The sequence below is a fragment of the Chanodichthys erythropterus genome, chromosome 12, assembly GCF_024489055.1.
Source record: "Chanodichthys erythropterus isolate Z2021 chromosome 12, ASM2448905v1, whole genome shotgun sequence".
Taxonomy (NCBI): domain Eukaryota; kingdom Metazoa; phylum Chordata; class Actinopteri; order Cypriniformes; family Xenocyprididae; genus Chanodichthys; species Chanodichthys erythropterus.
This window is the reverse complement of record NC_090232.1, coordinates 18,424,265-18,441,777: the sequence shown is the minus strand read 5'-3', so window position 1 is coordinate 18,441,777 and position 17,513 is coordinate 18,424,265. Positions and strand designations below refer to the sequence as shown.

Genomic DNA, 17,513 nt, shown 5'->3' with positions numbered 1-17,513 from the left:
AGGGCTTTGTGGATGGAGATTTGTCCAAGATTCAGTATGGAGGAGCAAATGTATCTGGATTCCAGGTAGTGGATTTTGATGATCCGCTTGTTGCTAAATTTGATCAGCGCTGGGAAGCACTGGAGGAGAAAGAGTACCCTGGAGCAGACAGCAGAATCAGGGTGAGGGAGTGCAAATATTTAAATTATGCTGCAATAAAAATGCGGCTCACAGCATTTTTGAACATAGTCATCATCAAACCTCTATTTGTTATGAATGGTATCACAATATCTATCATAAAATCCACGATATACTCACAGCGAAGTAATTCCAGGAATTCCACTCCAGTAAAGTCACGTCACATTTATATATATATATATATATATATATATATATATATATATATATATATATATATCACTTTATACAATAGATTCTTTAAAAGCAAGCAGATTTACAGTATTAAACATGAAAACAGTGTCAGTGTCTCTTTCAATTAGAATTATAACTTCAATTTCTACTATAAAGAGTCTTTTTTTTTAGTGTATTCATGATTTTACTTGCAGACGTCTGATCCTGATCTCAATGGACTAAACAGAAGAAATGAATCAGAGAATATTTTCATGTCATAGAAGGCGGAGCCTCAGAGCGCACCTACCTATTATGTAATCGCCACGGACCAATACTTTGACGCTTTGTTTTACAACGTAAATTATACACACTCATAGTGAAAACGCAAATTTTGAAGCAGTTATGTTCATTTTTGAAAACATACAAGTAACTATTTAAAGGGATAGTTCACCCAAAAATGAAAATTTGATGTTTATCTGCTTACCCCCAGGGCATCCAAGATGTAGATGACTTTTTTTCTTCAGTCGAACGCAAATTATTTTTGACTGCAACCGCTGCCCTCTGTCAGTCAAATAATAGCAGTGATTGGGAACTTGAACAATAAGAGTCGAAAAAACTTCCATAGACAAGTCCAAATTAAACCCTGCGGCTCGTGGCGGCACATTGATGTCCTAAGACACGAAACGATCGGTTTGTGCGAGAAACCGAACAGTAATTTTTTACCTCTAATATACCACTATGTCCAACTTCGTTCAGCTTCCGGCTAGTGAGGTCTGATCGCGCTCTGACAACGGAAGTGATGTCTCGCGCTCATTGAAGTATATGGGCGAGACATCACTTCCGTCTTCAGAACGCGTTTTTTGACCTCACTAACAGGAAGCTGAACGAAGTTGGACATAGTGGTGTATTAGAGGAAAAAATTATATAAATAATGTTCGGTTTCTCACACAAACCGATCGTTTCGTGTCTTAGGACATTAATGTGTCGTCACGAGCCGCAGGTTTTAATTTTGATTTGTCTAAGCAAGTTTTATTTACTGTTATAGTTGAAGTTCCCATCTACTGACAGACGGCAGCGGTTGGAGTTAAAAATCATAATTTGCGTTCGACTGAAGAAAAAAAGTCACCTACATCTTGGATGCCCTGGGAGTAAGCAGATAAACATCAAATTTTCATTTTTGGGTGAACTATCCCTTTAAGACAGCCAGTGGTGTGAGTGTGTGCAGTGTATGTTGTAGAGCAAAACGTCAAAGTATCGTCAAGTTATGTTTATTTTACCCCATTATGAAACCGCATAGAAAAATCTCAAAGGATCCAGTGGCGAAATAGAATTCCAGGTTCTGATGTCATCTCTGAACCATTCTATGGTAGTTCGAAAATGTTTACCAGCCAGAGCAAACTTTTATGGAAAGTTCTCTTTGACAAGCTGTTTCAAACTCTAAACGAACTTCGCTTTGGCCTGATTTTGTTTAAATTGCCATCGCACCAGTGTGTTCTTCAATTTCGATTGAAGTATATCAGGCCTTTAAACACCAAAAGAGACTTGTGGAATACATTGTTATGGTCTTTATATTTCTTTACCTTGCAGTACACTTCCGCTCTCACATATGATGCTGTGCAAGTAATGACAGAGGCATTCCGCTTTCTGCATAAACAAAGGATCGACATCAGTCGCCGTGGCAACAACGGAGACTGCCTGGCCAATCCTGCGGTGCCGTGGGCTCAGGGGGTGGAAATAGAGCGTGCTCTCAAACAGGTCCACCCTGCTAAAACATTACCAATGCCTGTTGTCTGTGATTTTTACACCATTTAACATTTGTGCATGTGTTTGCTCAGGTGCGTGTGGATGGATTGACAGGAAATATTCAATTCGATCAGTACGGCAGAAGAGTGAATTACACAGTCAATGTCATGGAGCTGAAAAACAGTGGCCCTGTGAAGGTAACACAGACTGAAACTAAATCTCTATCATGATCTTGAGTACTTCTAGTAGGGATGGAAATTTGAACAATTCTTACAAGAGATAATATAGAGATCAATAGCACTTAATGATACCAAATAATGATGCGTTTGTGTAAAACAAGTATTCTTAAGGTAAAGTAACGAGTTTCCAGCACAACAGCCATACGCATTCAACATATGTCCAAAAAGTGTTAGCTTCTGTGACGTGGTACAAAATGCCATGACGTTCTACACAATGCTCTGAAACTTTAGAAAACTACTAGCCACAGTGGCTGGTGTGCAAAAAAGTTAATGTCAAGCCCTGATTGTAAGAACTGGTTAATAAAAGTAGTTATTCAATCAGATTACACTGATTGTGAAGATGGGGGAAACACAATATAAAGGTGTGTTGACAATTTATTGTCTTTGTCTTATTTCACAGTCTTTGTATTTCATCACATTCACATCAGACTACAAGCAGACAGCTCAGTTCAAACATAATTTCTTTTTTTTTGTTTGGCACTGTTGATTCAGTCGGGCCACAGCACCACCACTGAATAGTAATTTAGGAAACACTGCCAGAATATTTTAGTACAGTGATCTGTCCACATTTGCATAAAAATACAGACATTAAAGAGCCATTAACGGTACCCAACAATATCCAGAAAAGCCAAAAGAACAGTTCTGAATAAGGTTCTTGATTCCTAACCTCAGCTCTTAACACCTGTTAAAGTAAACATTTGATTATTCGTGTTTTATATTCTCAACAAAAGAGCACTTTCTATTTCATGAGTGTGTAATTTTTCTCAGATTGGTTACTGGAATGAGATGGACAAAATGGCCGTGACAAAATCTGACCTTTTCCCCAATGACACCATGGGAATGGAGAATAAAACGGTTGTTGTGACAACAATCCTGGTAAGAGATATTACATGATATTCCATATCAAGAGCAAATAAAATCACTTAAATTTGTGGATATGTCAATATATTTTTTTGCATTTTGTAGGAGGCACCGTATGTAATGCTGAAAAAGAATGCAGAGTTATTCACCGATAATGAACGTTATGAAGGATACTGTGTGGACCTGGCCGCTGAGATTGCTAAGCATTGTGGGTTTAAGTATCAGCTGAGGATTGTAGCAGATGGAAAGTATGGAGCACGAGATGCTGAGACCAAGATCTGGAATGGCATGGTTGGGGAACTGGTGTATGGGGTGAGAAGTAAAGCAAACACTCACTCACACAAGTGAACTATAGAGAAACAGTTAACACCAGCTCCAGGAAAATGTGATTTTTATCATACACTAAAGGTCAAAAGTATGGAATAATTAAGATTTTTTTTGTTTTTGAAAGTCTTAAAGGTGCCCTAGAACTTTAAAAGATGTAATATAAGTCTAAGGTGTCCCCTGAATGTGTCTGTGAAGTTGCAGCTCAAAATACCCCATAGATTTTTTTAAATTCATTTTTTAACTGCCTATTTTGGGGCATAATTAGAAATGAGCCGATTCAGGGTGTGTGGCCCTTTAAATCTCGTGCTCCACGCCCCAAGAGCTCGCACTTGCCTTAAACAACATAAAAAAAAAGTTCAAACAGCTAATATAACCCTCAAAATGAATCTTTACAAAGTGTTCGTCATGCAGCATGTCTAATTGCGTACAGTGTTTATTTTGATGTTTACATTGATTCTGAATGAGTTTGAGGCTATGCTCCGTGGCTAACGGCTAATGCTACACTGTTGGAGAGATTTATAAAGAATGAAGTTGTGTTTATGCATTATACAGACTGCAAGTGTTTAAAAATGAAAAGAGCGACGGCTCTTGTCTTCGTGAATACAGTAATAAACGATGGTAACTTTAACCACATTTAACAGTACATTAGCAACATGCTAACAAAACATTTAGGAAGACAATTTACAAATATCACAAAAAATATTGTGATATCATGAATCATGTCAGTTATTATTGCTCCATCTGCCATTTTTTGCTATTGTCCTTGCTTGCTTACCTAGTCTGATGATTCGGCTGTGCACAGATCCAGACGTTAATACTGGCTGCCCTTGTCTAATGCCTTTCATAATGTTGGGAACATGAGCTGGCATTTGCAAATATTGGGGGCGTACACGTAACAGTCGGTGTTATGTTGAGATTCGCCTGTTCTTCAGAGGTCTTTTAAACAGATGAGATTTATATAAGAAGGAGGAAACAATGGAGTTTGAGACTCACTGTATGTCTTTTCCATGTACCGAACTCTTGTTATTTAACTATGCCAAGGTAAATTCACCTAGCAAATTTTTGAATCTAGGGCACCTTTAATTGACCGTTCTCAAAGACCCGCCAATTTTAGTTACTGTTGCTATGTCCGACAAGCCATGCCACTCTCATGTCACACATCATTTCTCACACAGTGAAAAATACAATGCGGAGCAAAGAGGACACTGGCAACGCGTCGACAGACAAGACAGAGCAGGTTACTTTTGATATAAAACAAAATCTCAAATTTTGGCTCATGAGCCGATCATCTCTTCCTACAAGTTATTTTGTAGAATGAACATCAGAAGGAACGTTTTTTTTTTAACTGCGGCAAGATGTTAGTACACACCATTTTTCAAATTCAAGTCCACCGACGTTAATCTACTAACTCCCCTGACTGCTTTGTGGGACATAACAGCAGATTCAGTGTTATTATTGGTTAGATTGCCTGTCAATCAAACTCCCGGCGAAGGGTCAATAGTTCCAAAATTTTGACCGTTAGTGTACATCTCTTATATGTGTGTAATGTATGTCTCTCATTTACCTAACACTCCTTCTCTTTACTGTTGACAGAAAGCTGACATAGCAGTAGCTCCTCTCACCATCACTCTGGTCAGAGAGGAGGTGATCGACTTCTCGAAACCTTTCATGAGTCTGGGCATATCCATTATGATCAAGAAACCACAGAAATCCAAGCCGGGTGTCTTCTCCTTCCTGGACCCATTGGCCTACGAGATCTGGATGTGCATTGTATTCGCCTACATTGGAGTTAGCGTTGTGCTCTTTCTTGTTAGCCGCTTCAGCCCTTACGAGTGGCACACTGAAGAGTTTGAGGATGGGCAGCTGGGCCCTAGCGAATCTACCAACGAATTTGGCATCTTTAATAGTCTGTGGTTTTCTCTGGGCGCTTTTATGCAGCAGGGATGCGATATTTCGCCAAGGTTGGTGCGTGCTGTGAGCGCTAATGCTAGCTGGCTAGCGCGTGGGGTGTGCTTTCGCCTTTGTGCACCAACGGTTTTCCCACCAATGCCGTGGTTTTGTATGTTCACGCTCCTGCAGTTCTTGCTTAGCATCCATTTCCACTGGAAATAATCTAGTTTAATTTAACTAAATTTTTACTATAAATATCTTATTATTGTATTATTGTAAAATAGGTGAAGTTATAGTAACTTCAGTGTCCTATGGGTGAGAAGAAAGAGCTAACACAGGATTAGAAATGTTTAATCAAATTGTGGTTTAAAATTTGGTTGAACATTTCTTCTGTGAACATATACTCACCCGGCTGGGAACAGTAAGGTGCACAAGGTCGCCGTTTCCTGCCCTCTTGGAGTGGTACCGTGTTTCGGCTGCATATTCCCCATTTTCTCCAAAGTGAAAGGGTCCTTTCTTTTCTTTTCTTTTCTTTTCTTTTCTTTTCTTTTCTTTTCTTTTCTTTTCTTTTCTTTTCTTTTCTTTTCTTTTCTTTTCTTTTCTTTTCTTTTCTTCTTTCTTTCTTTACATTTTACAGTAACAACATGCTGGTTCTGTTGGTGGAACATGTGAGTGTTTGTGTGTGGCTGACTGTGTTTGCTGTGTGTAGGTCTTTGTCTGGCCGTATAGTTGGAGGTGTGTGGTGGTTTTTCACCCTCATCATCATCTCGTCCTACACGGCTAACCTGGCTGCATTTCTTACTGTGGAGAGGATGGTGTCACCTATCGAGAGTGCAGAAGACTTGGCCAAACAGACCGAGATTGCCTATGGGACATTGGATGCAGGCTCGACCAAAGAATTCTTTAGGGTGAGTGCAAAGCTGACTTCATTTAATTTTTAGGGCTGCAGAACGCCTAACTAGCCATGGCTAACAGTACTCAAATAGCACTCAAAAAATTTTAATTTACGATACTGTTTAGTTTTAAAAAATCATTTTCATTTAACACCATTGTATTAGGTTTCTCATTCAAACACAATTGTATTGTGTGAAACTGACTTGAAACAGTTGGGTTTTGGCTCAACTCAGTATTCTTATTTTCATGTTTCAGTTAAGTAGGCCAAAAATAACATTTGATGCTTGTTCAGTTTACTTAAGTAAATTAAGTTAATCCAACATGATTCTTTTCAACCACTTTATTTAATCCATTTGAGTTGAGATAAATGATTTTAGTTGTGTTCAAATAGCATTACAGAAACTAGGAACAAGATTTTGCACAGTGCCAGCACTGGAAGAGTAAATATTGAAATCAAATGTAATTTTATGCATTTTTTCATCAAGCATGTGCTTGGACCTGCTAACAACAATTAAAGTTGTTTTAATAATAAAAAAAAAACTACTTTGGGTATGCCTTGGATGTAACAAAAGCATCTTCTGTCTAACGCCTAACAGTAAAAAATCTTTGCAGAGTAAAGATTTTGTAAAAGGTTTTCTTGTTAGATAGCATGTAAAGGTTGCAAAAATTGTTCTTTAATGCATTGACTAAATAAACTAATCAATTAAACTGGATTAATTTAATTTTTGTTTATTAATTTTAGGATAATTAAACTTAAAAGTTTTGGACAAAATTAAGACTCAACAAAATGGCATTGAATTAACCTTATGTAATAAACTTAAATTTACTGAAATAAACAATGTTAATTAAATGCAACATAACCCAGTTACGTGTAAACTGTTGACATAAAAAAGTTAAGTAAATCCAACGTGTAATTTTTTGAGTGTGTCATGTGGTGTAAACATCAAGTAAAAAAATATTAACATATTTTCCTTAAATATATAGAACAAGTGTACACAATCATTTTTAAAAATGTTTTTAAATGCTTTTAAAGATACTGTATTTATTTATTTATTTATTTATTTATTACAAATAATGAATTATTAATTCATAAATAACAGTATGCTTTTGCTGGTTTGATCTAACCTTGTCATGTCAAATGATCTGATATTTTAAGACTTACTGACCTTGACACATGAGGGTCAAGAGGGTCTTCAGGGGCTCCTGATGACCCTCTTGACAAATATTTTTCAAATATTTATAATATTTTAGAAAAACTTTTTTACTAAGATTTCTTTTTATTATTAAATTCAATTGAATTTGTTTTATCTTTGTTATAACTTTTGACTTTATCACCCCTAAAAAATATCAAAATTAATTTTAATTCAGATATTAAATACATGTTCATCTTTGAAGTCACTGTATGTAATCCATACAAATATTGACTTGCATTTTAATGTATTTTTGAATAAATTACTAGATGAAAGCAAAAAAAAAAAAACATCATGGCATTGATTTGCCTATTCTTGATATTCAGATCTAGAATGAAAATGTTGATATTGCCAAACCTCATTTCCTCACTACCCTTAGTCTAAACCTCTCCTTTTCTTTGTCTCTTTTTTTGTCTTCACTTTAATCAGAGATCCAAGATTGCTCTCTTTGACAAGATGTGGCAGTACATGAAGAGCGCAGAACCTTCTGTGTTTGTTAAAAACACTGTGGAAGGCGTTTTGCGTGTCCGAAAATCCAAAGGCAAATATGCCTACCTTCTGGAGTCCACTATGAATGAGTACATCGAGCAGCGCAAGCCCTGTGACACCATGAAGGTCGGAGGGAACCTTGACTCTAAAGGCTACGGCATCGCTACACCCAAGGGATCTGCTTTAAGGTGGGTGGAGTAGTATAACAATATGGCCCATGTTGTTATAGTATCCCACCTACCCTGATGTAGGCCGGGGGTCCCCTTTTAAAATGAGGTAAACTAGGTAATAGCAGCACTGAGTGTAGGGACAAATGGTAACCTAGGGATAAACAGCAGTGTAGAGAGTTACCAAGGAAACTGCAGAGATAGTGAGGCCTTTAGAAAGTCTAGCTGACAGCTGACAAGCAAGTTACCTAGCAACCGGTGCTCTCCGAGAATGATGGCATAGAAAATGGAGTATAATGTAGTCTCAAACAAATTGTAATTATCTTACCATAAGTTTAATAACAAGTTAAGTTTTAAGATTTTAATAGGAAGCAAGTGAGCACCATAATAATATCCACAATGTGAAAAATAAATTAATAGGCCTGTCAGATGATTCAAATATATTTTGCAGTTAATTTCAGAATTTTTTGTAGTTAACACGTTAACGCATTAAATTTCATTTTTTAAGAAATTGAATTATTTGGAAATTAGTGGCAATATGTGCTTCTGTAATATTTAAATAAATAATGTAACAATTTTCATGTACTTTATGGACTTAATCTTACATGTGATATTTTATACTTATTGAGCTTGATAACTAACAGTGCAGTAAGAAAATATTTCTTGGAATTCAACTGAACCTATATTTCTCCATTGCTCCGATGCGTATTACAAAACCGATATCCGATTAAGGAAAAATGCTTAAATATTGAAAAAAAAAAAACATTGACAAACCCGATTATCGGTTGATCTCTAAAAATTAGTCAGGAGTGGTGATTAAGCCGGAACACTCTCTACCTGTCAACCATTTTGTTCGTTCGGGTTTGCTGATATGTGAAAAATGCGTTAATGGCGTTAAACATTTTAATTAATTGCTTGTGTTACCATTCTAATTTTGACAGCCCTAAATGTAATAGATTAGCTCATGTGATTCTTTTCCAGGAATTACCAGGTCTACTCATGGAGCTCAGTAGATTATTGAAGAGAAGGTTTCAGATGTGTTTTTTTTTTTTTTTTTTTTCCAATAGTCTACAATTTCTGAAGCCTTTTTTTCACCTGTTTTGCTGATAATCAACTGCCATGTGTTCAATGAAGCAAATATTGGCAAACGGTTAAACTATTTATATAGTTATTAACCAATAGCGTTCTATCCCCTCTAAACCAAAGCATAGTGTAGTAGTGAAAAACTGGAGGCAAGTTTTACACCTAGTACCAAAGAGCTAATTTGAGTTCAGTGTAGCCCCTTTTACTCATGTTTGCCATTAGCTTCTGTTTTATTGAATGCATGTCTGTTCTTAATGACTGAAGCAATGGCCTCTTGCAACCAGACTGTGTTGTTATGACAAAAGCTATTATTGATAATCAGTAATAATCCATGCATGTGTTTGGGCACTTGGATTTTGAATGGTCGCAATAAGCATTACAGAATGTTTAAGCTGATGATTCAGAGGCTGAAAACAGTAACTTGATTATGAATGCATTTGATGATGCACTGTTTGAACTATGCATGCTGTCTTTCTTGATACTTCTAACCAGATTTGTTTGCCTCAACGCTTAAAGTGTTTTCTGCTAACTGATTTGAGGATCTGTATGTGCGGATGTGTAATAACTGATACTATTGCTGATCCTCCTCTGTTCTAGCCTCCTGCCTCAAGAGTTTTAGTTTTAAAAAGAACTCTTAAAGCTCGACCACCTTACATTTTAATGGGTTGTTTAACATTATTTTGATTGGTGGATTTGATTGATTGATGGATTGTCTAACCCAATGTTCCATTCATTCTATGCAACTTGTGGGGGGCGTGGCCCGCTGCAGCCCCGCCCCCCTCATGCTGTCTGACAAGTATGTTTTATCGTTTGTTTAAGAAACGCGGTAAACCTTGCAGTGCTAAAACTGAACGAGCAGGGGCTTCTGGATAAATTGAAAAACAAATGGTGGTACGACAAAGGAGAGTGCGGCAGCGGAGGCGGGGAGTCAAAGGTCAGACCCGTGCTTGGGACTTATGGGTAAAAAATGAAATGAACAAAATGCAAATGAGCAGGAAGCACTACCAGCGATCGTAATAAACAAGCCGAGGCACCTACTATCTTGATCATACCAACAATTGGTCAACGAGAGCTTTCTAAGACACATCTGCACTAAAATAAAGTCTAGACGACCTAAAAAAAAACACATTCCCAGAGGTATAAGGCTCGTTGACGGGAACTGTTTCTGCTTCCTGCTCAAGGCGATGAGTCTGTGCACATCTGGCACGGCAAAGCCGCGTTTGCCGACTGCCAAATGGAGCGCAGACTGCTGATCGCCACCATGCTCAGGGCTGAATCATTACCAGCGCTGTTAGCGAGTGCAAATGTTACTGACAATAACATAAAATAACATTGATAATGTTATTTATGTTATTTCCCATACGCGAAGAACGCCAGTAAACCTTGCAGTATTGAAACTCAGTGAGCAAGGCATCTTAGACAAGCTGAAAAACAAATGGTGGTACGATAAGGGAGAATGTGGAGCCAAGGACTCTGGAAGTAAGGTCAGTCACTGCAGGGAGCGTGTGTGTGTGTGTGTGTGTGTGTGTGTGTGTGTGTCTGGCAGGGCTAGAATGTGTATGTGTGTATGCATGAAAAATTGTGAAAACAATGTCTCAGTTTGGGTGATCCAAATCCAAGCATCAGCAGACTGTGTGTGTGTGTGGGTGGGTCTTTGTGTATTCGAGAGGAAAAGAGTATGAGAGTGATACGAAAGGAAGCTTGTGCAAAAAAGAATTACAGCCTATGGTGATGTGTGTGTGTGTGAGTGTGTGTCTAAGCAAGCCCCCTACACAGATTTACCACCGCATGAATCAGAGCCTGACCTGTGTATACAATCAATGATGCCTATACAAGCAGGGATGTGTTATAAACACACAGTAATGCATGCAAGAGACACATAGCAAAGACATATTTTATATACACTAAAGTGCGTACTTGATCCACATTCCTCTCACACACAAACACGCATACTCATACCTGTATAGGCTCAGAATTTCCTTGTGCTCCTTTGTATTTCTATGTGCTTTATTGACAACTTGTCCTGTTCCTTTTTAATTTTTTTGTTTCTTACACTCTTTCTTTCTCCCTCCTATCTCTCTTTCTCTTTCCCATGCGGTCTCTCCTTCTCCCTCACCAATGCTGTAAATGTTGTTTGTATATTTGCCTTTTACTTCAGCTGTCTTTAATTACAATTCTGTAGGTGGCGTCTTTTTTCCTTCTTTATGTGCACACTGCACCGCACTGTCCTGTTGTACTTTTGTAGCCGTCTGTGTATTCTATGTGATTTACTGTTAGACACTCATATACACATTTAATTCTGTACTGTTTTGTAGTCTATTTAGAGCAGTTACCTTTAAATTCATAATGTGTCTTAAAATTAAAAGTCATAAAATATAAAGTGATAAAAAGTAGTATTGACATACTGTCATCCTTTCTCTCCCTTATTTTTGACCTTTGACCTTCACCCCTTGCAGGAGAAGACTAGCGCCCTCAGCCTGAGTAACGTTGCGGGCGTCTTCTACATCCTGGTTGGCGGCCTCGGGTTGGCCATGCTGGTCGCTCTGGTGGAGTTCTGCTACAAGTCTCGCGCGGAGGCCAAACGCATGAAGGTTGCCAAGACTCAGGCTCTAAATCCCTCCTCTTCCTCGCAGAATTCTCAGAATTTTGCTACTTATAAGGAAGGGTACAACGTTTATGGGCTGGAGAGTGTTAAGATCTAGTGGGGTAGGAATGGCAGAGGTTATATTTTTGTCGTTTGTTCACTGTTTTTTTGTTTTTTTGCCATTTTTTATCGTATGCCAAACGCTTCATTGCCACTACACGATTCTCTGGGCATCACGCTGGCATGCATTTGTCATAGATTTAAAGGGGTCATATCATAATTTTCATATCATAATTTCTTTGTTTTTCCCTGAAGTCCACTGGTAAGATTTAATTTTAGGGCATAATTTAGTTGTACATAAGTTTTACGCTCTCGCTTTGACCCTTAGAATTAAATGTGATGTTTTTTCCTTTTTTTCCCACCATTTTTTTAAAATATAAAATTAAAATCTATTTACTACGGAAGAGGATTAGGGCCAAACAATAATAAAAAAAATAAAACCATCTCAAGATTAAATTTCTAGAAAAAAGTTGAAATAAAATGTTGAGAATAAACTCGTTAAATTACGAGCAAAAACTCATTAAATTTTGAGAAAAAGTCGAGACAAAATGTTGAGAATAAAGTCATTAAATTACGAGAAAAAAAAGTCGTTAAATTACAAGAACAAACTCGTTAAATTTTGAGAAAAAAGCCGAGATAAAATGTTGAGAATAAAGTAATTAAATTACCAGAATAAAATCATTAAATTATGAGAAAAAAAGTCGTTAAATTATTAGAACAAATTTGTTAAATTACGAGAATAAATTTGTTAATTTAATTACTTTATTCTCAACATTTTATATCAACTTTTTTCTCGAAATTTAACGTAATTTTTCTCATAATTTAACAAATTTATTCCCGTAATTTAACAACTTTTTTCTCGTAATTTAATGTCTTTATTCTCAACATTTTATCTCGACTTTTTTCTCGAAATTGAACAACTTTAATCTCGAGATGGTTTTATTTTTTTATTATTGCTTGGCCCTAATCCTCTTCCGTAATTTACTTAGAGGGATGGTTCACCCAAAAAAGAAAATTTTGTCATCATTTACTCACCCTCAAGCAGTTCCAAACCTGTATAAATGTCTTCGTTCTGCTGAACACAAAGGAAGATATTTGGAAGAATGTCATTAGCCAAACTTATCTTGCCCCTCCTTTGACTACCATAGTATTTAGTTTTCCTAATATGGTAGTAAATAGGGGGCGAGATCTGTTTGGTTACTGACATTCTTCCAAATATCTTCCTTTGTGTTCAGCAGAACAAAGACATTTATACAGGTTTGGAGCTACTTGAGGGTGAGTAAATGATGACAAAATTTTCTTTTTTGGGTGAACTATCCCTTTAATGAATGTTTCTGGTATTATTGTGAATGATTCAATAGTGTACATTTTAAGAAAAATTCAGGTTCAATGTAAAAACATGCCCCATCCTTCATAACAAACTGCCTTTTTGCAACGTATACTACACTGTGACAGGTTCACAAAACAATCCACAATTGAATGTGCTACTCAAATTATTAAAGTTGGACCTTAAAAATAAACTTCAGTCACTCGTTCCAAACACTGGGATCCTTTGGAAGTATCATCAGTTAACGGGCATAATAGCATCACTCTACTTCCTTCTTTTTATTACTTGACTTCAAAAGGTAGATCAAGTTTCAAAACAAAAGACAGGCATCACTGATGTGTAAATATGGGCTGTACATTTAGTTTACATCAGAAATCCTGTTTTGGAAAGGATTTTTTCATCTTACTTTCAGTAGATGTTCTTTTTGGATTTATTTTATTTTAATAAAATTTTAAATTTTATTTTATTTTATTTATTTTGCTTTGCTTACGGACCCCAAACTACACTGCTTGGCCCCAAAAAAAGCTGCTGTTTGGATTTTAATAGGCAAATATTTAAGAATGAATGGATCATTATTACAGTGATTATTATGTTTCTAGCATGTTTTATGTTTGGCAACAATTCTTTTAACCCTTAAAGATGGAGTGTGTAGCTTTTCATTTCTTAAAATCCAAACAGCCACTATTTTTTTATTTTTTATTTTTTTTTGGCCGGGCAGTGTATTTGTATATCAAAAGATAAAGGAAAATTAGATTTTTTATGATATGACCTCTTTAAAAAACAGGATCATACAAGCAATTGTTTGACAACACAGTTATGGTAAACTGTGCCAATACGCACATGTTAAGTGATTAAGATTTAAGAAGATTCAAGAAGTGAAGTAAAGGTGGACAAGGGATAAACAGAGGGAGGGTAAAATGTATTGAAGGAAATGGTTCATAGATGGAAAATATATATATATACATATATTTTCTTAGCTTTTTTAGCTCATTTTCCGTTTGTTTATCATCATTGACGCTTGTGATTGTTTGTGAATTGGCTGCACCGCTTGCTTTTGGTATAAAGCTCCGCCATCTTAGTGCGAGACCCATTAGCTGTCAGTCATTCTCCACCCCATCTGCTCTTCATAAACATCTACAGTTTATATATTTGTATATATATATAATAAAAATCTGTATTTCATATAAGATGCACTGTTTAACAATAATGAATGTTTATATGTTTTTTCTCTCTCTCATGTGTGTACATTTGGGTGTGAACTGCTGTGTATTTATATATTCTGTTTGTGTGGGTGTGTGTTTGGTAACAGATGACGTTCACAGATGCTATGCGCAGTAAGGCCAGGTTGTCTATAACGGGCAGTACAGGGGAGAACGGGCGAGTGCTGACTCCAGACTTCTCTAAAGCCGTCCATGCTGTGCCGTACCTGAGACCTGGCATGGCAATGCCTCTGAGTGTGAGCGAGCTGTCCTGAGTGCCTTACATACACACACACACAAACATACACACACACACTGGTGCAAGCATGCTGTACCCCCACTTTCACACACAAATCCACAAACGTGTACATATTCTTACACACATAGACACTATGATAATTGTTAATTATTCCATATAAAATGAATCACACACAGGATGTCAGATCCATATGTTTACTGTTCAGTGCAATCACGTTTTGACCAACAGTCATGTGTACAAGTAACATTTGCAAAAACATGCTGACAGACACAGAAAAGGTATACAGGCACATTGCTGTGTGTACATATGCAGACAACCTCACAAAAACTTTCTGTAGCCACACTTCTATAAAGTTTCTTGTTGTGTACATTTTGCATAACTGCATTTCCAAGTTCTCGTTTTGTCACACACTCGAATACGCACATATAATATGACCTCATTTTGCTCATTTATTCATTCACACAAACACACTTGCCCCATTGCTTCAGTTTTCATCGACGTTTTTCACATTGTAAGTGATGACATTGCAATGCTGCACTGAGGAACAACGTTACACATTGAAAATAATTCCTATGGGAAAAGCTCGACATCTGTTTCCATAGCAACGTGTTTTTGGAATCTCTGATTCTCAAGAACTCAAGCACACGAAACATCTGCATCAAATGTGATTTTGTTTACTCAATCTACGATATATTAAAAATATTTGAAGAATCATTTCTTATTATATGAGATATGTATAATAAATTATGTATATAAGTACACTTTTGTTCATTAGATGTTAATGGTACCATGCAAATGCTTGACTTAAAGAAAAAACAAAATGATTTGAGTAGCTTTGTTTCTCCTCCTCAATGGTTTGATTTCTTGTGATGTTCATTTTTTGGATCACTGTGTTTGGATCCGTTTTTCTTGCCTATATGGACGATGCAAGCAGTAGTTTTATAATTGTCTTTTAATTAAAAAAAGAAGAAAAATTTAAATAATATTTTACCTTCTGCATTTCACCAGTTAGATGATATATTGAAAGTGTTATATAAAGATGGATCTGTATATGAATATATGAACTTCATAATATATTACGATATCCCAAAATGCCAAATATTGCAGTGTGCCAAAATATGTCAAGGCATTTCAGATGCATTTATTAATATTGTCTCTTTATGGGGAAATGTAAAGACTGAAAATTAGCACCCTATACTCAAGGGTTTGTTATTTATGTCATCTTTGGCTTGTTTTGTTTTGTTTTGTTTTTCATATCAAATGCATTGTACTTTTATTAAGGTGCACTACGATATGCAGTTTTAACTGTGAAAAGCATGACAACCTTTAGTTATGTTTGTTTTTATAAAAGCGATGATTAAGTATATCACTGATATTAGTTAACTAGGAATTTAATTTTTGTAGTCCAGTTATGATCTGAAGACTAAGAGATGGAGATGATTACAGATAGTTATATTGATAATTATATTGATAAATATAAGCCAATCACCCTTTTCTATGCCATGCTGTGTAACTGAAATCTTGTTCATTAGTTTTATATGTATATGTACTGTAAATGTAAATAGAAACCATTCATGTGTATAACTTAAAATCATGGATGATACACCAATACACACAGACGCACACAAAGAGGATTGCTCATATTGTGCATTTTGGGAGTACGCTTGGGAACCTATGAGTGAAGAACCAAGCTGTCTCTCATACAGTCACACAAATGGACTCGTCATCACTAGCATCATTTCAGTTGGAAAGTCTGCCATGGGATGAAATGGAGGACATTTTTCTAAATGGAATGTGGACTGATTGCTTTATTTTTTGGAAACTTTTGGAATAAACAGAGACTGAGAATCCTCTGATATTCGGTTTTACTCTGTTTTATGGGAAGGAGAAAAGTGCTGCAAGAGGGAGTTGACAAGCATGTCAGCTGTTTGCACATAAATTCATATCCTGTGTCCAAAATTAACAGAAGAAAAGAAAAAAAGAAGGGGAAAAAAAACGTATCTATAATTCCTAATTTATTTGTCTTACAGAACGTGTCAACATTTGAAATATTCCTCACATTAAGCTATGAACAACAAAATCTGTTGTCATGGCCAACTAAAAAAAATTCCATTAGGAAAAATAATGTAAAATACTAAATAAATATAAAATAATTTAAAATACATTTGACTGGCCAATAAAACAAAAAAATATTGTTATTCTCAATTCACCTACCATTGGCAAAAGCTAAATTTTGGACCCTGTTCAGATCATTAGCTCGGTGTGGACTGAATATAACAGTTGTCTTTTGTTCACTGTTTTCTCTGCCTTTTTCCAATAGTGAGTTCTGAGCCAATGAAAAGGGTTTGTTGATTTGTTCAAGCTAATGTGCTTTGAGCAGCTCAGTAGCACAGGAACAGATGTGGCCCTGTTCAGTATGTACTGGGGACACATTAGTGTTGTGCTTCCATGTACTCATAAACAAGCTATGGTATTTTAACCAAGTGTTTCTGATTGCCTGACTATCTTTTGGGGGGAGGAAAATTGCCAAAATGTGCGTGTGCATTCTTATTGATTTTTATAGTAAAAGACAAGTGGCTACTGCCTGATGTTCAAGTGATACCATGTTATTGTTCTGGTACACACAGAGAGAGAGAGAGAGAGAGAGAGAGTCTCTTTTCAGGCAGGGCTCCCAGGCAAACAGACTGGCATAGCATCTGCAGCTCAGCAGTTGAGTTTCCTCTTGCTGTGTCTAGTTCCTTATTACCTTCCTCAGCCAATAAGAAATCAGTATTCTCCTGTAGCCAAACAAAGTTGAGACTGTTGCAGCCAATTAACGCACAGCATCAACTCCATTAATGAAGTACGTTTATGTATCAGTTTGTAATCATG

General features: G+C 36.5%; 1 protein-coding gene across 3 annotated transcripts in view; it reads left to right on the top strand.

Moving 5' to 3' along the window:
* The window catches only part of gria2a (glutamate receptor, ionotropic, AMPA 2a), a 39,418-nt gene extending 23,995 nt beyond the window's left edge, over positions 1-15,423 (top strand). The window contains exons 6-16 of one of the 3 annotated variants that reach the window (XM_067405308.1): positions 3-161; positions 1,918-2,085; positions 2,166-2,270; positions 3,081-3,188; positions 3,279-3,485; positions 5,094-5,461; positions 6,100-6,298; positions 7,904-8,151; positions 10,583-10,697; positions 11,670-11,804; positions 14,494-15,423. In XM_067405308.1, coding sequence (XP_067261409.1) covers positions 3-161; positions 1,918-2,085; positions 2,166-2,270; positions 3,081-3,188; positions 3,279-3,485; positions 5,094-5,461; positions 6,100-6,298; positions 7,904-8,151; positions 10,583-10,697; positions 11,670-11,804; positions 14,494-14,658 — 1,977 coding nt within the window. In that variant the 3' untranslated portion in view covers positions 14,659-15,423. Of the gene's footprint in view, positions 1-2; positions 162-1,917; positions 2,086-2,165; positions 2,271-3,080; positions 3,189-3,278; positions 3,486-5,093; positions 5,462-6,099; positions 6,299-7,903; positions 8,152-10,032; positions 10,148-10,582; positions 10,698-11,669; positions 11,886-14,493 lie in introns of all 3 variants that reach the window. The other 2 variants (XM_067405307.1, XM_067405306.1) reach the window with 2 other exon arrangements.
* Positions 15,424-17,513: the final 2,090 nt, after the last annotated feature.